The sequence below is a fragment of the Tenebrio molitor genome, chromosome 2, assembly GCF_963966145.1.
Source record: "Tenebrio molitor chromosome 2, icTenMoli1.1, whole genome shotgun sequence".
Taxonomy (NCBI): domain Eukaryota; kingdom Metazoa; phylum Arthropoda; class Insecta; order Coleoptera; family Tenebrionidae; genus Tenebrio; species Tenebrio molitor.
Genome location: NC_091047.1, coordinates 2,499,242 through 2,527,018, shown reverse-complemented (window position 1 = coordinate 2,527,018; position 27,777 = coordinate 2,499,242). Strand labels below are relative to the sequence as shown.

The following is a 27,777-nucleotide window of genomic DNA, read 5'->3' as shown; positions in this document are numbered from 1 at the left end:
TATGTTTTTTGTGTATGGGGAATATAGCGGAAAGGCGACTGCTGCCGTCCGAAGGTATGCTAATGCTTGTATGTATTAGGGCAAACGGAGGACAATTTGAACATTTATTATGATTTTTTTCAATACAAATACAAATAAATAAAGTTACACAAAAGTTAACGAATCTTATTAGTTATTATTAGTATTAGCTGGTTAGTGCTCGATTTCAAATCCCTTTAGAGGTTGATCGAGATGTGGTTTCACAAATAAAGCTGCAGAAATAATTTCAGTTTATTACAGCAATAAAAACGAACTTACTTCAAGGTTGCTGTGAATCTAGATAAATATTTCGAACGAATTATTGATTTTGACCTTAAAAAAATGCAATCCCGGTAGTTTTTGATGAGATATTATCCAAGCGAAGTATTAAAAACCGAAACTGTCATTGTGACAGTAGGTACCGATAAAATCTAACATAAAGGCATTGTTGTATTTTAGTTGCTAAGCAATTAACTTTCATTTCAGAACTTTAACTATTTATTGAATTAATACAACAATAAAATGGTGCAAAACTCCCAAACAGTGGGGCAACATTTAAAATTTTTATCTTTGAGAAAACCATTCATGTTGGGTAAAATTGGTATTAAGGTTTTCGACCATATTTTTCCTCAGACACTCACCCTGACATTATTGGGAGACCATTCCCTAACACCCCGTATATTGAAACGACTTTCTCAACTTTGTACTGAATTGTGTAAGCGGAAGGCGTCTCATTATAAGATGTATTGTTCAACGTAAAATCTGTCACATGGACGATGGCTTCTGTGTATTTTACATCAGTAACATCTGGAGCTTTTGCGAAAATTATTGATGGTGCTGAAATGAGAGACAGAAGTTGATTATTTTTGAATGGAATGTTAATTTTACATACGTATATCGCATCTTGGTCCGCTGAATCCACCAGTGCAGGGGGAGCATGTCCCGTCAATCCTATTGCACATGTCATAATAGTTGTAGGAGCATTTTCCGCAAGATTTTTTACATCCATGACCATACCGTCCACTTTCGCATTCTAAAAATGTCGGTGTTGAACGACGCGAAATTGTATAAACATGTGTTACTTTACGGTAGCAGTAACCAGTGTTCCGGGCATAGTATCCTGACGAACATACACACTTGTCGTTGTCACAAATTTTGACGTCTCTGCAATTTTCATAAATCCAGTTACAGGGCACACAAAATTCTCCGATTGTATTTTCAGGGCATTCACTTTCTGTAGAAGAAATAATAAGAAAATTAAAAGAACGTGTTAATTTATAAACAAATTCTTACCAGATACTTCTACTGAATCCTTGAACGTAATAATTTCCTTGTTGTCGGACATCAATTGGCATGTCGCTTTTTCGTATAAATCAATCATTCGAAATTCTAAATGCGATTTTATGTTAACAGTTATAGCTAGAGAATTTTGTTACTTTACCTTCCTTCTGACAAAGTCTAACCCTGTCGATTGCCCAGAACTGTTGATCCCTCGTGTCGCCAATTGTTGATACTAATAATTTGAATTTGTTATGTTGATACCGTTTGTTCTCTCTTATGAACTTAATTTCTCTCCATTCTGAAGACTAGAAATATTTGTTAGCTCTTTCATTTACATTTACGTACAGTACAGTCCAATTCGTCAAAATGAATTAATTCAAGAACAATAATAATACATCATAATGTATCGGATGATAATTAAAAATTAACTTAATTAAAATTAACTATCGATTAACTGAACGTTGAAATCAAGTAAGACGAATTTTAACTGTTTATATGTTAGTCTAGTATGAGCTTAACATGACTTACTACGAGTTGATTGAAATCTTGTTCAATTACTTCGCCATTACTGGCATCAAGTAATGTTAATTTTACTTTGCAAGAATCGCACATTAACAGATACATCGACACACATATATAATCCTCCGTCGGAGAGAAAGTAGGTCCTAGTTGTACTCTATCTGTTTCTTTGTTTGTATAAATGAATTCAACTGAAAAGGAAAGTAACGTTTTCTTCTGTGAAGAAAATATTTTTGTTACCTTTGTGAATTTTCCATAACGCGTTTACCATTTTGCTGTGAATAACCATATGAGTTACATTAATTAGTTCTTGTTTATCTGAAAATTCTATTATTTTTCTGCTTTTGTATCCGTTCTTTTGAACCAGTGTTAAGGTTTCGGCTCTTTTGGTAAGTTTCAAGTGCGTCCAGTGAGTGCTGTTAAGGAATCTTCGAAAATCTAGATGCTAAACACCATACAATATAAATCAATGAAGAACATACAGAAGGTAAATACAGGGTTATTCTAAATGATTGTAGTCGAAGTAGGCCATGCCCATGTTATTACGTTTTTGCCGCTTTCATGTGAACTGTCAGTTGTGTCGCTGTCACTGTCATTTTTTAGGTGAAAACTGCGGTGATGAGGATTTTATTTATTTTTGTTAAATTAACGATTGAATCCAGAAATATTGAGTTGTTCTACAATCAATTTTAAAAATATTCATTTGTTTTGTACCCAATTTAACACATCATTTTGATGATTTTTTTATGTGGAGCGGCAACCATAAATTTTACATTCAGTTTTCACGCCTACTTCGACTACAATCATTTAGAATAACCCTGTACAAACCCATATAGTAGGTTGTACCGAGGAATAGCATGAGTTGCCATAGGTAACACGCCGACTCGATTTATTTTTTAATTCATTGCACCGTATAATATTGCACATTCTTTGCGGCCCTTCTTCATTAATTTTAGGTACAAATCCTTTTGAACATTTTTGTATTTCAATTTCGTTTCCATTAAAAGTTTGCAACATGAACCAATAACAATTAGATTCGTGAGGATCTTCTCCATCGCAAAGAAAAATGTGGGCTTCCTTTTCAGTGCGTATTGAAAAGGGAATGTCAAAGTTAGATGTTAATGTTGACAAAACCGTAGTAAATTTAAAAGGAGTGCCTTTACGAATAACATAATCTGTTTTATAAATTTTTATTTCTAAAAAATATAAATCGTATCCATTTTAAATGTTATTTTTGTAACTACGTCCATATTTGTATTCGACATGAACTTACCTTCCCACCGTTGGTCAAGGATTACTTCGTTAATGTTCGTTTCCAACGAGTTCTTCAACTCCCAAGGAGCTTTTATGAAATATTTATTAGTTCTAAAATCATTTTCAATACGACAGTCGAAAGAGTTGTTATTTCTTTTCGGTATAAATGTTGACTCTGAAATTGATTGCTTAAGTATGATAGGTATTATTCAATTAATTTAATTGAATATATTATTGTGCTTCACGTTGTTACACATTACACAATTTAGTTTTGTGGATTGTGAATGATTGAATATGTTAGATTTAGATTTTCTTATTCCATGAATTCTTTGGTTTTTAAAATTCTTCCTCGCTTGAATAAATAAATTGTAGTTCTCAAAATACGGAGTGATCAAGAAGTTGTTAATACAATAATTAAGAACATTTTTTTATTCGGTTATTTGCAACACTGCAATCGTAGATGTTTTGTTGGTTTATTTGACAGATATCTGACATAACATAACAGCATAACAGGTTATGATGAGAGTACAAATTAACGGTAAAAAGAAATTAAACTTGAAAAAAATTAACTAAAGGAAATGCTCGAAGTGCTCCCCATTTTGCTGTAAACACACCTTTTTATCCTCTCGAACAGATGCACCAGCATATTTAATTTAGTTTGAAATTTCAAATATTACTTGTCAATGATGCGTGTGTCAGTGTCAAGCCGTCAACAACCGGAAGGTATACTCCAGTTGTACCGTTTAAACATAAAATTCAGAATTGCCAACTCAAACAGTCCTTCTTGGTCACCTGTATAGTATTTTTACCCCTAATAGAAATATTGACTAAAATCATAAATCACACCAGCAAAGAAACATATCTTAAAGCACCCCATCCGGTAATTTATGGTATATAACCTCAACCAAATATTTGGTGACACTCAACGGGTAAAAATGACCGGTTTCTTACCTGTAAGTGGATTGTAAACTGTTTCTTTGTTGGTGTGATTTATGATTTTGGTCAATATTTCTATTAGGGGTAAAAATTCTATACCTGTGTACCTGTACCTTCGAAATTTACCGTTAACATTAGCTGACGGTTTTATTACAATTATAGAACAACACTAGCATGTTATGAAAATAACTAAATCAGTTTTTTGAACTCACTAACCTTAAAATGACAATTCGCAAACGCAACAATTAATCGCGAACGTAGATTTCGCGCACCGTGCTTCAAAATCATCCAAAAAGCATTGGCCTTTTTGAGCATTCTGAAAATAATTTGACTTGATAATAATAAAATCTGTTTTACAAAACGTCATTTCTCCAATTTGGATGTTGAAAATTTCCAAAGAATAATAATAAACCGCTATTAATTCGATTTACATTTTTTTATTTACTTTGTAAGTAAAGGGGCTATAGATTGCCACTTGGGCGAGCGCCATCTATTCACTAAATTGGAAACTATTGGGTAATAATTTTAAAATGCTAATGTCCGTTTCAAAAAATTCTATGTATGTATCTACAAAACTCGATGCGCGAAGACGTATTCGCACATTCGCACAAATGAAGCACGCGCTCCTTCGTCGCTTGTGCCTCAAATAATGCGCTCATGTGCGAAAAATGTCTTCTCACACTCGGTTCGTAAATAACTATTGTTAATTCTAGTTTTTGACATGACAACGTAATAAATTCATGTGGACCAAACAATTGCTCTACAAATTTGTTAATATTTCGATTGTTTTTAAAGTGATCGATTAAATTAATGCTAGATGTGTAATTTCAGTTGAATCTCAATAAACAGTAGCTGGACACTGGTATAATAATAATATTATTATACGTCATGTCCTGTTACACGTTGTACAATACCTTGTTCCAATTTTTCATGTACTTTTGTTGTAGTCCAACTTAATGCATAGGTAGTGTTGGTCACACAAAAATATTCCTCGTAATTACTAGTAATCATTTTCACTCTTCGATTTTGTCAAGCAAATCATCAAAATTCCATAATATAAACTAAAATATTTGATGCATTATTTTCATGCAAAATAATGGATATAAACACTCAACACACATTTTCCGAAGCATTTTTGAACATTCCAGCCCCCACCACTTGTTTGAAACTGTGAAAATAATACTTCTATATCGATATCTCATCGTGTTTTTTTTTACATCAAAAAGTTATGAGATATTGATATTTTCATACAATTCCTGCTAAACTGATAACAATATGTTACGAAGATAACACCGTGCAATGAAAATTCAGAAATAAATATATTTAAAGTCAATAATAAAGTTTTGGTATTGATAAGTGTAAAACGCAATCAATATGTCGCGGTCATTACGAAAATTTAGAATACCGGGTGGGGCATCGTATACGCGCACGCGAGAAATCGCGACTTCTAAATGCTAAATAATTTGCTTTTTTATTTAAACGCAAACCAGACGCATGATTTATGGCCTAAATGCTATAATTTGCCAACAAAAGGGCCATTCACTAGTAGCGGCCCGTTTTGACCGTCTTACTTGCAGCTTTGTCATAAAAATGACAGTTTCCATTGTCACCTAAATTTACCACAGCACAAGTAGCAGATCATAAATAAAAATGATTTTGAAAATTGAAATGTAAAACAGCGTTTAATTCAAAATCTAGTTGGTGTTTTTTTGCGCTGATTTCGTAAATAATTATAGGAAGTGAATCTGGATAGGTCAGTACAAAAATCAGAATTTGACTTTTTGGTTGAAATTTACATTTTATTTATTTTTGGCTTTGTTTGTAAGTGAAAAATTATCAAAAAATTATGCAATATACCTTACCAATAGCCAGGTAAGTGTAAAAAATTTCGACAATGTTATTTAATTAGAAGTCGCGATTTCTCGCGTGCGCGTATACAATGCCCCACCCTGTACGTAACACGTGGGCTAAAGCATATTACAGTAAAAGAAAAGCAATTTTATTTAAGAATTAAATCTGTTTTAAAATCAAAATTAAACGGTAATAATTTAATTAAAGCAGTTAATACATATGCTGTTCCATTGCTGACCTATTTTTTGGTGTTATAAAATGGTCCAAAACTAATTTACAGAATATAAACATTAAAACCAGAGTTCTTTTTACCAAATTTAGTAAACATCACCCCAAATCTGCTATTGAAAGATTTAATTTACCACGCGAAAACACAATCAAATTACTTCACTAAAAAATTATTTCTTCAATAGAGCTCGTGATAACACCTTGTTTACTGCCTTGGTTTCAACCGATAAAGGTTACACACCTTTAAATTTAACTGAGAATTCAACGCACGTGTCAAAGAACCAATGAACGTTAAGAATTGGACTGAATAACAGCCAATTACGAGCGAGCTTTTTTGATTATTCTGTAGGTACAAAATAAATAGGCGATTATTCTGCATCTAACTCTTCAATTGTCACCAAATCAACAAATTCGCTTTTGACAGTTTAAATATGTCATTATAAAAATTGCAAAAATGGAAGCAAATAGATGGTACTGCTAATACGTAATGTTATAAATACCTATGTTAATGTTAATAAATACCGTTTCGTCAATGTCTGTGGTTCGGGTTTGTTAAATTCTCATGTAAAATACAACTCTTGACATGAACATGTGCCGAATATATTTCTCCTGAATTTTACATAAAATTTTCAAGACTGTGAATTGTACCTATTTCGGTTTGTTTTATTGACAATATTGACACCTGGTATACATTTCAAATTTAAACGTCTTGGTTTTTGTAATCTTTTATTAATAAAATGGTTTTCTCGTTGGAACATGACATAAAAGTCACCAAAAATCACCAGAATTTATTGCCAACTCAATCAGTACTTGTTGCTCACACGGTATTACTACTGACTATTCCATTCACCTGTCATTTGTTAAAAATGGACGAATAAAAACACAATTTTACACATTTGTTACCATGGTTTCAAAAAATTGGACCGAATATTCCCACTCGTGGAAATCGTATCGGTAATACCACTAGTGATCCCAGCGATAATTTTTAACAAATGAATGCAGCCTTGAGGATTGCTTCCAAATGGACTCACGTGTCTTTTTTGTGTTGTTGGAAACATTTTCTTCGATTTCTGCGTTAATTTCTTCTTCCGATTTGCTACCAAATTGCCAAAGTTGGTTCATGGAATAGTCCTCCGAATACAACTCGTAGTCCAAATTATGTAGACTATTTTTAAAACTGGTTTCACTCATTCAATTGTACTTGGGAATCTCACTCGTACTGACGCACTCGTGGATAAAATCCCGAGCACGATTGATAATTCGTAACCAGTTTGAAAAATAATCGACATAATTTGGACTACTCGTGGTATTATGAATATGAATATTCCACTAGTGAAAATATAACTGATGCATATTAGAAACGAGTACTGTAAAAAGAGTTCACGGACGAATGTCGTTATGTATTTTTTGTAATATCTAGTTGTTAAAGGTGGCTTTCCGGACTGTTTGTCACCATGTAAACAACCTCATAACGTTAAGGGTGTCCGTTATGAGCGGGAGCGGCCGTTATGAATGACTAAATAACTATAGCAACGTAGATCTAAACTTTATTTTTCAACTTTTTTACAATTGGTACAATAATTAATGTTTAATGTTATGGGACACACCTTGAATTAATCGAAATCCGTATGCCACTAGCAGATAATGCTTCAGAATTTTAACACCAACACAAGCGCGATTTTGCAGGGAATAACGATGACCTCAGTTGGTCTGCGGCCATCCGGACATCGGGAATATCTTGACCGCGATTTTTTATTGATTTCAGTCGTTTATTTTCAACGGAAAGTTAAGTGTTGTACAAATCTGAAAAACAGCAGCAAATGTAGACAAGATCGAAGATGATGCTTCACAATTTTAGCACTAACACAAGCGCGATTTTGCAGGCAATAACGATGACCTCACTTCCGGACATCGGGCATATCTTGATTGCGATTTTTTATTGGTTTCATTCATTTATTTTCAACGGAAAGTTAAGCGATGAACAAATCTGACAAACAATATTGAAACTATTTTTTTTCACAATCAACGGTTGACATGACGACATCCTCCGCACACTTAATCATTCGGTTTTTTCGATGGCGTTGAAAAAAATGTATTTCAAAAAGATAATTGTGAACGCATCGTAGAGATATTTCAAAAACTATTGTACAATACACGTCCGTTAGGGTCTTTAAGTACAGCCTCGCCAGTATTATTCGACTCGCTCTGCGAGCTCGTCTCACAAAATCTCTGGCTCGGCAGTAAAGGCTATTCTAACGGACTTCTACTGTAAAATACTATTATTTCATCCTGCCTCAAATTTCGTTTGAAAGAAACATTGAAATTAATTTCAAAATAATTCAACAAAAGCTCCAAATCTAGTCACATTTTTGAAACATGATTAGCAACGGCTGTTTGGCAATTGTTTATTTTGTTGAAATAATTTTGTGCGTCAAAATGACTTCTAAAGCAAATCCTCCAGAAACTGTAAGAAAATCTGCAGAAGGCTGTGCTGAATTAATACCTAGCAAGTCTGGTGAAAGGTATCAAAAACAATTCAGCCATTTTTGTAAATGGAAATCAGAAAATAATGTGAAGAAAATTACGGAAGAGGTTATGCTGGCTGGCCTATTTTTTAGATTTTGTTTAAATGGTTGTATTATTTTATTTGTGAACTAAGATTTTTAGTCTGAGAAAGTAAATAAGTGCATCTTCATTGTGGCCGAAATAGTAAAATTGTTAATTTGCATTTAGATGTAGTTTTGAATAAAACATGTCTTAAACCTGAATAACTGTTATTGCGATTTTTACTTTTGTGTTTCCAATAGCAACACTTAACCGGAGTCCGGCCGTTTTTTGCGTTTCCCGGATTCAAACTAATGACGTAAAGTATTGAAATTTGACACAGGATGAAATAAAATTATTTAATTATCAGAAAGGGTTTTAACGTATCTGATAGTGAAAAAAATTGTATATAAACCACGGAGAGAACATTTTCTAAGCCTCGCTTACATTATTGCATTAAATATGTTCTTTACCTTGGTGTATAACATACTACAGGGTGAGCAACAATAACTGTTACAGTTGGCAATAAAAAAATTTACATAAAATTTTCAAGACTGTGAATTGTACCTATTTCGGTTTGTTTTATTGACACTATTGACAGCTGGTATACATTTCATATTTAAACGTCTTGGTTTTTGTAATCTTTTATTAATAAAATGGTTTTTTCGTTGGAACATGACATAAAAGTTACCAAAAATCACCAGAATTTATTGCCAACTCAATCAGTACTTGTTGCCCACACGGTATATTAACCCGGAGGAGAGAAATTCTACTTCTGGGTTCGGTTCGGGACTAAATAATGAAGCCTTCTAAGACTAGTAGTGAAAAAAAAAAATTTCCATTGAGCGATCCTATCTTTTTATCGCAGTATTTATATTAAGTTAATATTGATTTATTTTTACAAATCAGGAACGTATCTTAAGTTTGTGTAAATAACGACATAACTATGTACATTAAGTTAAGATTTTTTTCTAAAAATAGTACATGACGGAATATGCTCCATTTACCTTGATGCTTCTTGGAACAGTCATTAAATAATCAAATTGTAGTTTAAATAAAAATTTAATTGTTCAATAAAAAAAAAATCAGATTTGTTTTCGATTCATGCGCTTCTTTGTACGCCACCATAAACATTTAAAAATATACTTATTATTTATTAACAAAGAATTCGACAGATATTCAATAAGCAGCACTACATTTGGAATCTTGCATTGATTGTTCTTGTTTTATGTCGCACCTGCTGCATATGCCACCCCCAGGAGAATTTTGTACGACGGAAATACCGTGAGATCGAAAAAAAAAAAAAATAGAGTTGGATGTGACCAAGAATTTCAGTTGGCAATTCGTTAAAATTTCAATTATCAGATGTCAGTCTTAAAAGTTAGGTTAGTGATTTTGAGAACGTTGAAATCTTGATTTTGATAAAGGTGTGACCTGTCGGTTGTAAAAGAATCATGAGGAGCTCCAATCGTATTTACGAACTAGAGTAAATGTTCGAAGCCTTCAGCTTCCAAACATAATGTTACTCTCTTCGCTTTATGTTTTCAAATGACCTTCGCATAGTCGGGACCGGGGACATCAATTAAATTGCAGTTATCGCATTAATTCGGGAATTGTGCCAGGCCTATTTTTTGAACACGTTGTTTTTCAGGTAGGAAAAAGGCAAGGCAAGTTGTTGATAAGTGCCTCGAAAGTCCGGAATGACATTTACTATTGTAATTAATGACATCTGATGACATTTGAATTAAATTTTTACGTGCTGCCAACTGAAGTGTATTAATCATGGCCATCTTGTTTTTTTAAATTTCCGATGGCACGGTATTCATTTGCTCCTTGACATCTGCATTTTCAGCGGGTGCAACTGTCGCTTCATCTCGATTTTTCTAATGGGAATGCATGAAATGACAAAAATAGCATCACAATTTTTTCTTTTTATTATCAATTTAAAAAACGTTAACAATTTAGTAACATAAAATTAATTTAAAAAACAATCAGAGTCTGTAAACGCTGATGTCTAGTCCGTTTTCGGTCATAACCTCGTCGATCCATTCCCGGAAGTGAGCCAGATTCACGTAGACTCCCGGGAGATTTCCACCGCACCCGATCCCCCAGGACACTATCCCGACCTGCTGGAACCGCCCGGGAACCCCCGGCACCGCACAAATCAAGGGACTCCCTCCGTCTCCGCCGCACGTGTCCTGATCCGCACCACCCCCGGCGCAAATGAACGACTGGTGCAACTGGAAGTAACCCCCCAATCTGGTCTTGCGCAACAAGTCCACACACTCGTCTCTGGACACCATCGGCAACCGAATCATCCTCAAACTTCCGTCCTCCTCCGACGTCCTAGTGGTGGCAGTACAGTTGCTACCATCGAAGAGCGACCCCGGCGGTGGGACGCACACAACTCCGGCCTTGTCCATCTTAAACGGCTTGTCCAAGACCAACAGTGCGACGTCGTTCTGCAGCGACGCCTGTTTAAAAGACGGATGCACGACAACCCGCGCCACTGTACGGATCGTACCGCCGATCCTGACCTGATAATACCCCTTGTCTTGGAGGCAGTACGCCGCCGTGACCGCCACTTTGGGGTGGACGAGGGAGACGCGACACTTGTACGACGCCACGAAGTTCGGGTACTGCTTGAAGAGGAGCGTGGACGACCAGAGGAAGCTTTCGCGGTTTTGCAAGCCGCAGCCTTTTTGGGGCTTCGGCGCGGGGACGGTCGCGGGCGCGACGATCATGGTGTTGCAACACACTTCCAACACGCCCTTGCATTGTCGAGACTTCCTGCAATTGCTACCAATTAGAGAAACCAAAAAAGGGGCGGCGGTACTTACCGAACTTCTATGAGGCCTCGGCCGTCAGAAATCACAGCGGAGTCTTCGTCAGAGCAGTTGTAGAAAGGGACACAAGTGCAGTTTGAGGCGCGAGATAATTTTGTTGCGACGTAAATGCAGAAGAAGAACAGCGTCGTGGTGGCACGCATGGTGGAGGGAAGTCGTCCGACAAAACTTGAAGACACGACTCAAATGACTAAATTTGTTCGATTTGAGTTTGTTCCCACCCTACCACGGGGTGGATTTGGAAAAATCCGAATAAACAACAGCTGCGGCAAAACTCTTTACACCTCTTGTATATTTATAGTACATATACGTCTAGATTTGCCCCCTCTTTAAGATATTGTGACTTAGCTGAAGACGCAAAAGAGTTTTTCTTGAAGTCTGTGCCGTACAGATGTTATTACTGTGGTAAGTAACAAACATTTTATGCACATCTAAACATAAATAAAAATGTTTCTAAGTATTTATACCTATACATGTTTTCAAAAAAGAATTTTTCTGAGAAGGCACTTAGTCAATATGATTTCCTTATTATACAGGGTATTTCACGGGTGATAATGAGTCCGACAACATTAAAAATGCAACCCACAATACATTCTCAAAATCTCAAAAAAAGCCGGATATTAAAATTAAAATATCCGGCTTTTTTTCACAATGTATTGTGGGTTGCATTTTCAATGCCGTCCGGCTCATTATCACTCGTGAAATACCCTCCAAAGAATTTGTTTGCTTGTTCTTTTTTCTTTGTTTCAGTTAAAAATTCCAATGTCTATTTTGTATCTTTTGCATCTTTTAAATTCTGGTGCAACTTTTTTTATTTTTGTTGAAATTCCTTGAATGTTGCAAGTTCCTCATATGAGTTTTCTTCCTTTCAGTTTGCATCAGGAATCTGGTGCAGCCTCTCCTTATCCATGGGGCTTCCCTCTTTTTGAAAGGTGAATTTTTATCCGGAGATTGTCTCCTTGCAACGGATTTTCGTTAAATTTTATATTATTATGAATCACTAGTCATCGCCATGTTTACTCAACCGCCCACTATGATGGGTCAGACGTTGTTGGTGGCCGTAATTTATTTCTCCGATTCTTTTCACCACCACCTAGGAAGACGCCCGATAAAGGATCTAACAACTCCCGAGGGTTCTGATAACTTCTTTCGCCATCTCTAACGCGAAGAAAAACATGCAAAATTGACCCTCTTCGCGAGATTACAACTTGCAGTTGAGTTGGGTACTTGAAGAGATGCACCTCATGAAATTCTACGAGTGTAAAAAATCACATCTTTACTCGTACAGAGAACGAAAAGATCAGTTTTCATCTTAACCGCAACACACTGTGTATACATAATTTATTTGTGATTTTTGTTTAAAAAGAAATTTTTTTAACACTGGTTTCTTTCAATTACTACGGTTCAATATAATTAAATATAACTAGAATATTCGCTTTAAAAAAAAATCTTATACATAGTATTTTTACATTTATCGCTGTTTATGTTTATGTTTATTTACTTGAAACAAATATTTGCCGTACCAAAATATGTGAAAACAAAAATAACGATAAATTTAGCAAGGAAATGTTTTGTTAGAATTTTGAAAGTACCATAGACTCTGATGAGTGCCGTTGGAAACTTCTTCAAAGGAGTTATTGCTAAAATAAAATTGCCTAAAATTAGGAAATCTGTTATATTATTTTATTCAAATGACAATTACCTCAATAACAAAATCTAAATACATATCTACAAACACATATCTACGCAGAAAGTTAAAAAATGTGCGTCGTTAACTAATTTATTGATTGATTAATTAATTCACCCAAACTATAATTATGAAATTATATTTATCTTACTTCATATAATTTACATTCATTAATGTAACGATGCGCAGCTTCTACCAAGAAAGTGTACTGCTTCTGAAAGAGAAAAAATTGTAATTAATTTAGTAATTTTTCCCTTCGCTGTTGTTTACTTTGTCGTTAACAAACTGAGGACAATGACGCCGAACAGTTCGGACACTCGTGCACACATCGCACATTCCGTTCGTTTTCATCTGTTCCATGTTATAAGACATCGCCGTAAACAATCCCGACGCCGTAACTCCATCACTGAAAAAGAAATTGGAACACAACGTTCAAACCCACAATTACTCTTACGCACCAACACGTCACCATCACCGATCCAGACCCTTTCATTCTTTCGTTAGCGGCGATACAAAAATTCACAAATTCTGAAACATCCGGAGGACAGGCTGTTTCGGCAGGCCACGTCGTCACCGACAGGATCTCAACAATTTGTTGTTTCTGAAAGAAATAGAGTGAATGTGAGAGTCAGCTCATTGCAGATTCAACATTTCAAAGTTTCTTTAAAAATTGTCCAAACTAGTACCGTTCCGTTGCTCAGCTCCAGCGTTGTCCACTCATAATTTCCAAAATCTCTGGTAAGTTTTGGTTTTACCTTCGTTTTCGAACACATTTTTGCTTTTTTATTTTCTGGCAGAAAGGGAACGTTCTGTAATACAACTGTTACGAGATTTTATCTTTACTTTCAACTTGACTCACTGTAGACAACGGAGTAATTTCATTCAGCGACAAAATGATTGAAATATTTTTCTCAACAACCAAATGCCAAATGTCACTTAGTGTGTTCGACGTCGGCTGAGGTACGACTACAAATTTATTAGGACATCTGAAACCGTCAACACTAATGGCACCTAGTCGATTCCAGCACGGAGAAATTTCCTCATCCAAGGTATAAGGCTCAAAATAGACTTTACCATCGTGTACTAAAACACAAACAGATATTACTTTCTTGGTATGACCAGATGCTTTTCCTATGATTACATTGAGAAACGGCTCGGAAATAAACATGACTGTCTCTTTCCACTCTTCTTGTTACCGCATCCATCCATAAGGTGTCTTTCAGGTGTCTCAAATGTATTTCGGTTTCGTCTGCTGTGAACAAGTGGGTTCTACTCATATCGAGAGAATTGCAATTGATGCTGGTGTCGAGACCAAAAAGATTCTCAAGGATGACCAGATGAGTCAGCACGTAATGGTCATAATCTACGACGAAATTTGTGTTGTATTCTGTGAGTCTTTGGAGATTCCCTAAAACGTCCACGACGCCGTCCTTCTTAGTCGTCCTGAGACAAATGTCACAAAGCAGAGCGAAGGTGCTGCCGTGCATCCCCGAACTGTAAGAACTGTTGAAATTAAATTCGATTTGCAAATCTACGACTAACCTGCTGTGGACGAGAATAGGTGAGTTGCAACCGAAAGGAATCTCCGACACTCTTTTAAAAAACTCGGCGTAATTCAGTGACAAACAGTGGACCTCTTTGTTCGACAGTAAAGAAAATTGAAGCTGGTCTACCTGGAATCAGGTTATTAGAAAGGACGATGCGTGCTTTGAAGTTTACCTGACGAGTCAGATTTTCATAGTGTATCATAAATCTTCTGCATTGGTAAGTGGCGAATGTTTCTTCGAAGACACAGCGAACGGAGATGTCGCAACCCTGTACTTCTTCGTTAACGTCCGGCCAGTAATTTTCAAATGTTTTCTACAAGAAACAATGTTGGTGTGTAATGTGACAAGTGTATGACCCGTACCAGATCGTTTATGTGGCAAGTGTCAAAAAGTACTATATTATAAATATTCTCGTCCCAAATTGTCTTCCAAAAACTGTCAATTTCGTTTCTCTCGGGTATTGGACTAGTTATGTAAATTTTTTTGACGAGATGTCCCTGTTGAAAATTACGAACATATTTCTATCCTCACGGCAAAATATACGATCTTACATTGGCGAACTGCACATCGACATATTCCAAAGGACCTTGGTGTAACGTTTCATACGTGTTCTTGGCAAGACTATTTAAAATTATCTAAAATTGTGAAAGTTTTATCTAGTTGCCGCTATTATTTTATTGTTAGTAAATTTTCTCACCTGATGTTCCTTTTCGAGTTGTTTGGTTTGGATACACGTTTTGACATAGTTTAAAAAATGTTCAGCTTTAACTTTGTTCGAATAAATGTCAGTACTCCTACTTGTTTCACCATTTTGGTTCTGAAAAAATACAAGTATGAAGTGAAATTCAAATAAAATAAAAATTTTCGCAGATGCGAAATTACTTTTGGTTCAGTATTTGAAGCAGCATCCTCAGCTTCTCCTGGTTGGAGTAGCGCTGCAACAGGGATACATTAATTATATTTAGGTTTCTTTTTAAATACAATAAACTTACACGTGTTGTCCCTTCTTGACACATTTTTCCGACATTTTAATAGATTTTGTATCTTTCTGAAAATGTTTATTAAACAGAAGAACGTACGGTCGATGGACAAATAAAACTGGGATACTTAATATGTAAGCTATGTAAATCAGACTATTGAATTGTCAATATATTTATCAAAGTCTGTACAATATGCCATACCAAAGTTAATCAATTTGTGATAAAGCCGTAATTAAACGATGGAGATTTGGAATTTTTTAATTTATGTGATAGTTATTTTTGTCCCAGTTTTATTTGTCGATCGACTGTACATACATTTAAACTTACACGTAAAGATATCCTATCACAGGAAGTATTAACAATGCTAAAAATAATAAACCGAAGAAACTTTTTTGGAAGTGAATAGGTCTATCTAGATAGACCTGTTCACTACTGTCTAGTGTCTTGTGTCTAGTGTCTAGTGTCTTGTACATGAATGTGTATATGTTATGGCTGCTCTTGTTTTGAAAAATGTGCAATAACAGTACTGTGATATTGTAGAAAGTTGCCGGTTCTAGTGGAAGATTGTTTGTTTGGTTACAATTGTCGAATTGATAGGCGTTACCAATAGTGACGTTCAAACTCTCTTTTGAAGGCTCCAAAGTGCAATTGACTGCAATTTTGAACTTTTTTAGACCAAATTTTTCGAATTTGTGCGAGTCGCGGTTGTTGTTTTTATCGGATATTAAGATGTACAGAAGACGGTTGTCAGTTTCTCCTCTTGGTTTTTGAAGCGAGATTTTTAGTGTAATTGTATCTTTTGAACTGTTACTTTCAGGATCACCATTCAGTAATGGTATGTCGGGTGGACTTGTGTCTGATAAGTAAACATAATGACCGGAGAAACCGTTGAATGCAGACACATGCACGATGTATCGGGTAGAAGGAAACAGTTCTGCGGAATCTATCTAGAAACGATGAGTTTACATAAGTAAATACGTATGCATCAAGTTTGGTTTTGCACTTACTTTGAAATTATAATTTAAAAAATAGGTAACATTCGTGATTAGTAAATTCTTTTCGACCTTGTTTGTTTCACTTTTTAAAATGATATTAAAATATCCAATTGGACCGTTAGATTCGTTTGGATGTTTCCATTGCAGTATCAGGTCATTATTAATCGTCCAAGTGATGTTTAAATCGTAGGGCGCTCCTGATGATTCTGAAATAGTAATGTACGTTATAAGTCCGGTAGGTTAGACATTATGGACGAGGCGACATTAGGAGCCGAGTCAAGAATGTCTAAACGAGTACCTGTTACAAGTACTTACTCGTACTACCGGATGTAGTAACGATTAAGGTATAAGATTATACGGCAGCACTAAAATTATCCCAATAATGGAAACCAATATTGGCATTAAGATGGTTGTCTCGGCTCGTGCAGCTGCATCCCTTTTCCTTCGTTCAGGGCAGGGATTAAAAATTTCTGATAAAACATGTTTTTGATGTTTATTGTAAATTTTGTTATTGCAACGAAATTCCCTTTAATACTTTGTGTCTTGAAAACAGTAAAGATGATTTGTAATAGTGTGGTATATTTAATAAATAAATATAATTTCGTCGGTACGCATTTGTTTTGAGGCCGGCTCTGGAATTCACAACAGAGAATTGCTTGAAGCATGATTTATGGTTGGGCTGACCGCCTACTGCAATTGCGACAAAAGGAACGTTTACTTCCGGTCAAATACTTTTAAAGGGCCATATAATCTTATACCTTAAGCGTTACTTTACATCGTAATGTATTTATTATTATACCTGAATCATAATCCCTGTTTTTGACACTAAAATGCGTGCGTAAAAGGGCCTTTAAAACACTAAAGCTTTAAGGGTTGCTTAGGTAACAACAAATTCACCTACATTTTGAACAATGATAAATAGACATTTATACACAATTTATGATAGCAACGAAACAACAACAATTGACCATTTCTATATCAACGATTAATGACACAGATTACTTCGGAAAAGGTATTTCAATTTACTTTTTTTTTGTTATAATTTTCAGATTTTAGTGCAGGTATAATAAAAAATAGCCTATGATACACGTTTATAAGGGCCTTTAAAGCACTTGCGACGTTAAAAGCACTCCGCTACGCGTCGTGCTCTTAAACTCGTCGCGCGTGCTTTAAAGGCTTCCTTATAAACTTGTATCATAATATACTATTATTTCATACTGGAAGTCTCTTGTGCATCATAATTTTATTTTAAAAATTAAAAAATACATTCTGTGAAAATAGCATCACTTTTTCCTGTGACAACGGCCGCTGCTATTGTTTTTTTAGATTAAATATTTTTTGACTTTTTAACTTTTCAATGTCAGATTTGATGGATAAAAATAAAACACTCCGGTAGGTATTGCTTAATGACACTGTTATAATATAACTCACCTACCGCATGATGCAAGCGAACATCTACCGGACAGTATGAAATAAAAGATTTTAAATAAAATCCGGAATTTGAAAACTTAAAATATTATTTTGATGCCGACCTATTTTTGTTTCCGTTTTAACGAAAATCCCTGATCCAAATTCTGCAACATATTCATTTTTGGCGTTCACCTGTACATTAATAATAATTTTAATACTACCACTTCCAATAATTTTAAATTACGCACTTTAAATCTGTATTCTACGCGACGCTCCAAATCGGACACTGTGACACAATGAAAATCTGACCATAATTTGCAAGTCATAATTTCAAATTCCTTTTTATAGCTGTTTCCATGAAAATATAGTTTATCATATTCAATTTGATATTTTTCTAAAACACCTGTTGGTGGGTAAGGTGGTTTCCATCTGAGCGAAACTGAACTTTCGTTTTTTGTATAAACCTGCAAATCAGTGACCACACTGGGAACTGAAAACGAATAAATTCGATTAGATTTTGTTTACAGTTTCGAAAAACAATTAATTACTAGTTGGTTTTGTCCTAAAAATTTTTTTCGTGTAGGATCCCGAATAATCATCAGAATGTCCACTAAATGTCAGATACGCGCTGTAGTCTGAAAATGGAGTTAACCCATTTATCGTAATTATGTCGTCGGAATAATGGTTCGTTCTTTTATGAGCTCTGTTTTGGTTCCTGCACCATTCACTGGTACAAATGACGATCGTTTCCACGAGTCCCATAATCCTTTTGCAATTATTTGACAGCGTAATGTTAACCCCACGCACGCTGGGAAAAACTGTCACCTCGGGTAACGTTCCTTCAAAAAGCTGTAACGGAAGTCCTTTCAATTTTGTGTTTTCGGCAAACACAGTAAACTTGTAGAGCGAACATGAAAGTAAATCTTGTATTGTTACTGAAGTTTCGGTCACATTCAGAGTATGCTCCGCAGATCGATTTGTTGGTTGCTGGCACGAGAGGAAAAAGGGTTGAACGATTTTGGTAAAGTTCTCCCAGAGCTGCAGCGGTTTTATGGCAGGGCAATAGTAATTATTACGCCTGTTGAGATGGCGATAAGCGACATAAACAGACCCCTGTCAATCATCATTTTCGTTCTATACCTGTCAGTTTACAGGGTAGTACTTGGACGAATTTACGATTAGGGGTTGTACTTGCGGTTTAAACCTATTGTCGGTGTTGTTAATGTTTATACAATGGTACCCTGCCATAAAATCGCTGGAACTCTGGGAGAACTATATTTTTCATCCGTGACTAAAGTGCGTCTATCGATATTTTAAAACGACCTTTTGCTTCCTTTAGTGGTTTATTGCCCGCTAACAAAGATTGTCGTAAAAGTGGTGAGTAACCGATCCTCAATAATCCGTAGGTACCATCGAGAGTTTTTGTTACAGGGTAGGTAAATAATCCCCTAGTAATGAGACCATCATAAACGACCCAAAATGTTAACTAGTGTTTAAAAAGTCGTTTCAAAATATCGATAGACGCACTTTACTTACTTGATATTTAACGATGTAATGTTTAAATACCCCGTTAATTGAAGCAGGTTTTTCCCATTTTATGGAAATTGTTGATGATGCTTTATTCGCGACTCTCAGATTAAAGACTTGTTGTGGAACTGTAAAATAGATTTCGATAAAGGGAGGTTACTGTATTAATATCTTTAAAGCAATTTACCTCCCTCTGCCGTTTGAAACTGTTTCTTCTGGTGCTCTTGGATATTACGTTGAAAGATTATTGTGTAGTTTGTGAGCGGATTTAATCCATCAAAATATACACTTGCATTGTTAAGTGATCCACGATTTCCAGTTTGTTGTAAATAAATGTATTTTTCCAATTTACACGTTGTATTTCTCATCTGTAAGAAGTAAAAGTTTCGGTTTAGTTAGCTGAAAGATTATTAAATTTACCGGAGTTTTTAAGGAAACGAATGCGGTGGTGTTGGTTGATTTTATCTCAATATTGTCCACAGGTATCTCTAAAATCAACAGATAAATAAATATAAAAATCTGTAAAAATCAAAAAGACTTGAATACCTTGACAATTGGTGGTGAATTCTTTAAATTTTAAATGCGATCCCACTTGAGCATTTCCATTATTTGTGATGATAACGCCTCTCACAAAATATTTTGTGTCGGCTTTTAAATTATTGATTAGTATTGAATGATTCTCGTTCAATGTATGATTTGAATTGTCTGTGATCCATTTTGAATTTTTATTTGTTGCTATCTAAAATATTCGTTAAAATGACATAAATGTAACGAAGTGAAGACTCTTTGAACAGAAAATTTCAGCTTTGCTGCGTACACATACATTTGCATATACTGCAAATTAGTTATTTCTTCACTGATACTGCCAATACATGTAAATATTAAACTAATAAGTACCATTTACACTCGGTACTTGGTTACTTTGTTGCACATCAGTTACATTATACAATCGTTTGTAATTTTTGAATTTAACGGCAAAGTTGTCACATTCCGTCCAGAGATTGTTACAAATTATTTATACAGGGTGTTAGGCAATGGTCTCCCAAGAATTTCAGGGTGAGTTTATCAGGGAAAATGTGGTCGAAAACCTTTATACCGTTTTTGGATAAATTAAACCGTTTTCTGAAAATAAACTTGTTCCCTGCTATTTTGGAACTGCTGAAATATTGCTTTGTGCAGGAAAAAAATCTTATATGTTTTGACTTAAAAATGATTGCTTGGTAACGATTCGAAATTTACTACTGTCAAAGTTTACATTTTAATTTGATCTATCTTTTATCCGTCGCCTGCGAAGACTACAATCGTTTACATTGCCCGAATATTCTATCGAGGAGTATGCAGATATGTTTTTTAGGTATGGCGAATATAGCGGAAAGGCTACTGCTGCCATCCGAAGGTATGCTAATGCTTGTATTAGGGCAAACGGAAGACATTTTGAACATTTATTATGATTTTTTTCAATACAAATAAATAAAGTTACACAAAAGTTAACGAATCTTATTAGTTATTAGTAGTATTAGCTGGTGAGTGCTCGATTTCAAATCCCTTTAGAGGTTGATCGAGATGTGGTTTCACAAATAAAGCTGCAGAAATAATTTCAGTTTATTGCAGCAATAAGGTTGCGGTGAATCTAGATAAATATTTCGAATGAATTATTGATTTTGACCTTAAAAATGTGCAATCCTGGTAGTTTTTGATGAGATATTATCCAAGCGAAGTACATACATATTCAAAACCGAAACTGTCATTGTGATAGTAGGTACTCGATAAAATCTAACATAAAGGCATTGTTGTCTTTTAGTTGCTAAGCAATTAACTTTCATTTCAGAACTTTAACTATTTATTTAATTATCACAACAATAAAATGGTGCAAAACTCCCAAACAGTGGGGCACCATTTTAAATTTTTATCTTTGAGAAAACCATTCATGTTGGGAAAAAATGGTATTAAGATTTTCGACCATATTTTCCCTGAGAAACTCACCCTGACATTATTGGGAGACCATTCCCTAACACCCAGTATATTGAAACGACTTTCTCAACTTTGTACTGAATTGTGTAAGCGGAAGCCGTCTCATTAGATGTATTTTCCAATGTAAAATCTGTCACATGGACGATGGCTTGTGTGTATTTTACATCAGTTACATCTGGAGGTCTTGCGAAAATTATTGATGGTGCTGAATTGAGAGAGAAGTTAATTATTTTTGAATGGAATTTTAATTTTACATACGTATATCGCATCTTGGTCCGCTGAATCCATCAGTACAAGAGGAGCATGTTCCGTCAATCCAATTGCACGTGTCATAATAGTTGTAGCATTTTCCGCAAGATTTTTTACACCCGTGACCATACCGTCCAGTTTCGCATTCTAAAAATGTTGGTGTTGAACCACGCGAAATAATATAAACATGTGTTACTTTACCGTTGTAGCAATTCTTGTTCCTGTATCCTGACGAACACACACACTTGTCGTTGTCACAAATTTTGACGTCTCTGCAATTTCCATAAATCCAGTTACAGGGCACACAAAATTCTCCGATTGTATTTTCAGGGCATTCACTTTCTGTAGAAGAAATAATAAGAAAATTAAAAGAACGTCTTAATCTATAAACAAATTCTTACCAGATACTTCTACTGAATCCTTGAACGTAATAATTTTCTTGTTATCGGACATCAATTGGCATGTCGCTTTTTCGTATAAATCAATCATTCGAAATTCTAAATGCGATTTTATGTTGATAGTTACAGCTAGAGAATGTTGTTACTTTACCTTCCTTCTGACAAAGTCTAACTCTGTCGATTGCCCAGAACCGTTGATCCCTCGTGCCGCCAATTGTTGATACTAATAATTTGAATTTGTTATGTTGATACCGTTTGCTCTCGTTTATGAACTTAATTTCTCTCCATTCTGAAGACTAGAAATATTTGTTAGCTCTTTCATTTACGTACAGTACAGTCCAATTCGTCAAAATGAATTAATTCAAAAACAATAATAATACATCATAATGTATCGGATGATAATTAAAAATTAACTATCGATTAACTGAACGTTGAAATCAAGTAAGACGAATTTTAACTGTTTTTATGTTAGTCTAGTATGAGCTTAACATGACTTACTACGAGTTGATTAAAATCTTGTTCAATTACTTCGCCATTACTGGCATCAAGTAATGTTAATTTTACTTTGCAATAATCGCACATTAACAGATACATCGACACACATATATAATCCTCCGTCGGAGAGAAAGTAGGTCCTAGTTGTTCTCTATCTGTTTCTTTGTTTGTATAAATGAATTCAACTGAAAAGGAAAGAAATGTTTTCTTCTGTGAAGAAAATATTTTTGTTACCTTTGTGAATTTTCCATAACGCGTTTACCATTTTGCTATGAATAACCATATGAGTAACATTAATTAGTTCTTGATTATCTGAAAATTGTATTATTTTTGAGCTTTTGTATCCGTTCATTTGAAACAGTCTTAAAGTTTCGGCTCTCTTGGTAAGTTTCAAGTGCGTCCAGTGAGTGCTGTTAAGGAATCTTGTAAAATATGTATGCTAAACACCATACAATGTAAATCAATGAACATACAGAAGGTAAATACAAACCAATATAATAGGTTGCATAGTAGTGCACATTCTTTGGGACTCTTCTTCATTAATTTTAGGTACACATTTTTTTGGACATTTTGCTATTGCAGTTTTCCTTCCATCCAAAGTTTGCAACATGATCCAATAACAATTAGATTCGTGGGGATCTTCTCCATCGCAAAGAAAAATGTGGGCTTCGTTTTCAGTGCGTATTGAAAAGGGAATGTCAAAGTTGGATTTTAATGTTGACAAAACCGTAGTAAATTTAAAAGGAATGCCTTTACGAATAACATATTCTGTTTTAAAAATTTTCATTTCTAAAAAATATAAATCGTATCCATTTTAAATGTTATTTTTGTAACTACGTCCATATTTGTATTCGACATGAACTTACCTTCCCATCGTTGGTCAACGATTACTTCGTTAATGTTCGTTTCCAACGAGTTCTTCAACTCCCAAGGAGCTTTTATGAAATATTTATTAGTTCTAAAATCATTTTCAATACGACAGTCGAAAGAGTTGTTATTTCGTTTCGGTATAAATGTTGATTCTGAAATTGATTGCTTAAGTATGATTGGTATTATTCAATTAATTTAATTGAAAATATTATTGTGCGTCACGTTGTTACACTTTACACAATTTAGTTTTGTGGATTGTGAATAATTGAATATGTTAGATTTAGATTTTCTTATTCCATGAATTCTTTAGTTTTTAAAATTCTTCCTCTTTTGAATAAATAAATTGTAGTTCTCAAAATACGGGGTGATCAAGAAGTTGTTAATACAATAATTAAGAAAAATTTTTTATTCGGTTATTTGCAACACTGCAATCGTAGACGTTTTGTTGGTTTATTTGACAGATATCTGACATAACATAACAGCATAACAGGTTATGATGAGAGTAAAAATTAACGGTAAAAAGAAATTAAACTTGAAGAAAATTAACTAAAGGAAATGCTCGAAGTGCTCCCCATTTTGCTGTAAACATACCTTTGTAGCCTCTCGAACAGATTCAGCAGCATATTTAATTTAGTTTGAAATTTCAAATATTACTTGTCAATGATGCGTGTGTCAGTGTCAAGCCGTCAACAACCGGAAGGTATACTCCAGTTGTACCGTTTAAACATAAAATTCAGAATTGCCAACTCAAACAGTCCTTCTTGGTCAACCTGTATAGTATTTTTACCCCTAATAGAAATATTGACTAAAATCATAAATCACACCAACAAAGAAACATATCTTAAAGCACCTCATCCGGTAATTTATGGTGGGATGTTAATAACCTCAACCAAGTATTTGGTGACACTCAACGGGTAAAAATCACCGGTTTCTTACCTGTACGTGGTTTGTAAACTGTTTCTTTGTTGGTGTGATTTATGATTTTAGTTAATATTTCTATTAAGGGTAAAAATACTATACCTGTTACCTGTGCCTTCGAAATTTACCGTTAACATTAGCTGACGGTTTTATTACAATTATAGAGTAACACTAGCATGTTATGAAAATAACTAAATAAGTTTTTTGAACTCACTAACCTTAAAATGACATTTCGCAAACGCAACAATTAACCGCGAACGTAGATTTCGCGCACCGTGCTTCAAAATCATCCAAAAAGCATTGGCCTTTTTGAGCATTCTGAAAATAATTTGACTTGATAATAATAAAATCTGATTTACAAAACGTTATTTCTCCAATTTGGATGTTGAAAATTTGGAAAGAATGAAAATAAATCGCTATTAATTCGTTTGATTCTATTTACTTTGTAAGTAAAGGGGCTATAGATTGACACTTGGGCGAGCGCCATCTATTCACTAAATTGGAAACTATTGGGTAATAATTTAAAAATGCTAATGTTCGTTTCAATAGCTATTTATGCACCAAGGGCGTTACAACGATGATTACGCCCGGAGAACGATGAATCCAGCTCGAGGGCTTTAGCCCGAGAGATGGATATTGTTCGATGGGCGTAATCATTCGGTGACGCTGTGGTGCATACAAGATTTTATTTTTCACTATACGTGTTCTTAAAAAAAAAAAATGGCATCTTGCAATTGATGCAATTGATGAGGGCGTTATGAATTCATTACGCCCGCTTATTCTTATTGCGCCCTGTTATTATTCCCCGGTTGTTATAGACATGTTTACGTATTTCGTATCCTAGGAGTTATCATTCAATTATACTAAAGTGAAAAATAAAAAATATTGTATGTATGTATCTACAAACCTCGATGCGTGAAGACGTATTTGCACATTTGCACAAATGAAGCACGCGCTCCTTCGTCGCTTGTGCCTCAAATAATGCCCTCATGTGCGAAAAATGTCTTCTGGCACTCGGTTCGTAAATATCTACTGTTAATTCTAGTTTTTGACATGATCTTGCTTTGTTAGTTTCTTTTTTGAACAACGTAATAAATTCATGTGGACCAAACAAGTGCTCTACAAATTTGTTAATACATATTTCGATTGTTTTTAAAGTGATCGATTAAATTAATGCTAGATGTGTAATTTCAGTTGAATCTCAATAAACAGTAGCTGGACACTGGTAAAATAATAAATTAAGGATACACAACCACATTATATTTATAAACCAGAAAGTTGTTTTGAAAATGACAATTACAAATTATATTTTGATCGTACAGTTTTAACTGACATTCATATTCAGCATAACAGACCAGACATTATTATTTTAAATAAACAACAAAAGCAAGCATATCTTTTAGATATAGCTGTTCCAAATTCACACAATATAACACAGACATATAATACAAAAATTAATAAATATTTAGAACTCTCCGTTGCTATGAGAAATCTTTGGTGTTTAGAAAAGATTTCGATTTTACCATTTATAATTTCAGCAACAGGAATAGTACCGCAATCTCTTTTTAAAAATTTAAAAATTTTGGACTTAGAGAACACATTGGTGGTTGAAATTCAAAAAGGTATATTATTATACTCATGTTATATCGTGAGGAAATTCCTTAACATTGACACAGAACATACAACACATAAAAGTCAAAATGTGGAGGCGAGACGCGGGTAATTATGTTGATAAGCACTGCACTATTACTTGATAGTATTATCCGTAATAGTGTATGTACTCCGGCAAAATTGCCGTGCCGCCGGGTGGAGGTGAGATACGAAGAAATTATACGTCATGTCCTGTTACACGTTGTACAATACGTACCTTGTTCCAATTTTTCATGTACTTTTGTTGTAGTCCAACTTAATGCATAGGTAGTGTTGGTCACACAAAAATAGTTCTTGTCGAAATTATGTTTAGCAACAAAGAAGTCATTTTCACTCTTCGATTTTGCCAAGCAAATCATCAAAATTCCATAATATAAACTAAAATATTTGATGCATTATTTTCATGCAAAATAATAGATATAAACACTCAACACACATTTTCCGAATCATTTTTGAACATTCCAGTCCCCACCACTTGTTTGAAACTGTGAAAATAATACTTCTATATCGATATCACATCGTGGTTTTTTTATATCAAAAAGTTATGAGATATTGATATTTTCATACAATTTCTGCTAAATTGATAGCAATATGTTATAAAGATAACACCGAGCAAAATTTAGAAATAAATATATTTAAAGTCAATAATAAAGTTTTGGTATTGATAAGTGTAAAACGCAATCAATGTGTCGCGGTCATTACGAAAATTTAGAATACCGGGTGGGGCATCGTATACGCGCACGCGAGAAATCGCGACTTCTAAATGCTAAATAATTTGCTTTTTTATTTAAACGCAAACCAGACGCGTGATTTATGGCCCAAATGCTATAATTTGCCAACAAAAGGGCCATTCACTAGTAGCGGCCCGTTTTGATCGTCTTACTTGCAGCTTTGTCATAAAAATGACAGTTTCCATTGTCACCTAAATTTACCACAGCACAAGTAGCAGATCATAAATAAAAATGATTTTGAAAATTGAAATGTAAAACAGCGTTTAATTCAAAATCTAATTGGTGTTTTTTTGCGCTGATTTCGTAAATAATTATAGGAAGTGAATCTGGATAGGTCAGTACAAAAATCAGAATTTGACTTTTTGGTTGAAATTTACATTTTATTTATTTTTGGCTTTGTTTGTAAGTGAAAAATTATCAAAAAATTATGCAATGTACCTTACCAATAGCCAGGTAAGTGTAAAAAATTTCGACAATGTTATTTAATTAGAAGTCGCGATTTCTCGCGTGCACGTATACAATGCCCCACCCTGTACGTAACACGTGGGCTAAAGCATATTACAGTAAAAGAAAAGCAATTTTATTTAAGAATTAAATCTGTTTTAAAATCAAAATTAAACGGTAATAATTTAATTAAAGCAGTTAATACATATGCTGTTCCATTGCTGACCTATTTTTTGGTGTTATAAAATGGTCCAAAACTAATTTACAGAATATAAACATTAAAACCAGAGTTCTTTTTACCAAATTTAGTAAACATCACCCCAAATCTGCTATTGAAAGATTTAATTTACCACGCGAAAACACAATCAAATTACTTCACTAGAAAATTATTTCTTCAATAGAGCTCGTGATAACACCTTGTTTACTGC

General features: G+C 34.5%; 2 protein-coding genes across 8 annotated transcripts in view; both read right to left on the bottom strand.

The window, feature by feature from the left end:
• Window positions 1-27,776, bottom strand: part of LOC138122695 (receptor-type tyrosine-protein phosphatase kappa-like) — a 33,810-nt gene extending 6,034 nt beyond the window's left edge. The window contains exons 1-35 of one of the 7 annotated variants that reach the window (XM_069036957.1): window positions 27,650-27,776; window positions 26,611-26,659; window positions 26,392-26,552; window positions 23,603-23,758; window positions 23,227-23,525; window positions 22,971-23,175; window positions 22,740-22,921; window positions 22,393-22,537; window positions 22,245-22,340; window positions 22,045-22,185; window positions 21,853-21,990; window positions 21,666-21,799; window positions 20,170-20,362; window positions 20,044-20,111; window positions 19,811-19,991; window positions 19,633-19,751; window positions 18,645-19,083; window positions 18,345-18,586; window positions 18,219-18,288; window positions 18,118-18,141; window positions 16,699-16,892; window positions 16,019-16,638; window positions 15,704-15,759; window positions 15,594-15,646; window positions 15,409-15,528; window positions 15,263-15,346; window positions 15,074-15,208; window positions 14,884-15,024; window positions 14,707-14,837; window positions 14,306-14,658; window positions 14,024-14,247; window positions 13,851-13,973; window positions 13,623-13,765; window positions 13,435-13,570; window positions 13,139-13,378 (exon numbers count right to left, since the gene is read on the bottom strand). In XM_069036957.1, the coding sequence (XP_068893058.1) occupies window positions 13,307-13,378; window positions 13,435-13,570; window positions 13,623-13,765; window positions 13,851-13,973; window positions 14,024-14,247; window positions 14,306-14,658; window positions 14,707-14,837; window positions 14,884-15,024; window positions 15,074-15,208; window positions 15,263-15,346; window positions 15,409-15,528; window positions 15,594-15,646; window positions 15,704-15,759; window positions 16,019-16,638; window positions 16,699-16,892; window positions 18,118-18,141; window positions 18,219-18,288; window positions 18,345-18,586; window positions 18,645-19,083; window positions 19,633-19,751; window positions 19,811-19,991; window positions 20,044-20,111; window positions 20,170-20,362; window positions 21,666-21,799; window positions 21,853-21,990; window positions 22,045-22,185; window positions 22,245-22,340; window positions 22,393-22,537; window positions 22,740-22,921; window positions 22,971-23,175; window positions 23,227-23,525; window positions 23,603-23,758; window positions 26,392-26,552; window positions 26,611-26,659; window positions 27,650-27,665 (5,643 nt within the window). In that variant the 5' untranslated portion in view covers window positions 27,666-27,776 and the 3' untranslated portion in view covers window positions 13,139-13,306. Of the gene's footprint in view, window positions 1-659; window positions 856-910; window positions 1,052-1,105; window positions 1,253-1,311; window positions 1,408-1,459; window positions 1,605-1,827; window positions 2,010-2,058; window positions 3,015-3,091; window positions 3,248-4,922; window positions 5,070-5,127; window positions 5,278-13,138; window positions 13,379-13,434; window positions 13,571-13,622; window positions 13,766-13,850; window positions 13,974-14,023; window positions 14,248-14,305; window positions 14,659-14,706; window positions 14,838-14,883; window positions 15,025-15,073; window positions 15,209-15,262; window positions 15,347-15,408; window positions 15,529-15,593; window positions 15,647-15,703; window positions 15,760-16,018; window positions 16,639-16,698; window positions 16,893-18,117; window positions 18,142-18,218; window positions 18,289-18,344; window positions 18,587-18,644; window positions 19,084-19,632; window positions 19,752-19,810; window positions 19,992-20,043; window positions 20,112-20,169; window positions 20,363-21,665; window positions 21,800-21,852; window positions 21,991-22,044; window positions 22,186-22,244; window positions 22,341-22,392; window positions 22,538-22,739; window positions 22,922-22,970; window positions 23,176-23,226; window positions 23,526-23,602; window positions 23,759-26,391; window positions 26,553-26,610; window positions 27,445-27,649 lie in introns of those variants that run through there. The other 6 variants (XM_069036961.1, XM_069036958.1, XM_069036962.1 and 3 more) reach the window with 6 other exon arrangements.
• On the bottom strand, window positions 10,623-11,864 carry LOC138124867 (phenoloxidase-activating factor 2-like). The gene is made up of 2 exons (XM_069040048.1): window positions 11,472-11,864; window positions 10,623-11,421 (listed from the first exon to the last, which is right to left on the bottom strand). Exons 1-2 carry the CDS (start codon window positions 11,618-11,620, stop codon window positions 10,623-10,625), a joined length of 948 nt encoding a protein of 315 aa, XP_068896149.1. The 5' UTR covers window positions 11,621-11,864.
• Window position 27,777: the final 1 nt, after the last annotated feature.

What these genes read in the sequence shown, in the direction of transcription:
- LOC138124867 (XM_069040048.1), bottom strand. Translation starts at nt 11,620, where the DNA reads ATGCGTGCCACCACGACGCTGTTCTTCTTCTGCATTTACGTCGCAACA. An exon ending in CGAGGCCTCATAGAAGTTCG is followed by an intron (nt 11,422 to 11,471) that starts GTAAGTACCGCC and finishes TAGCAATTGCAG; the next exon opens with GAAGTCTCGACAATGCAAGG.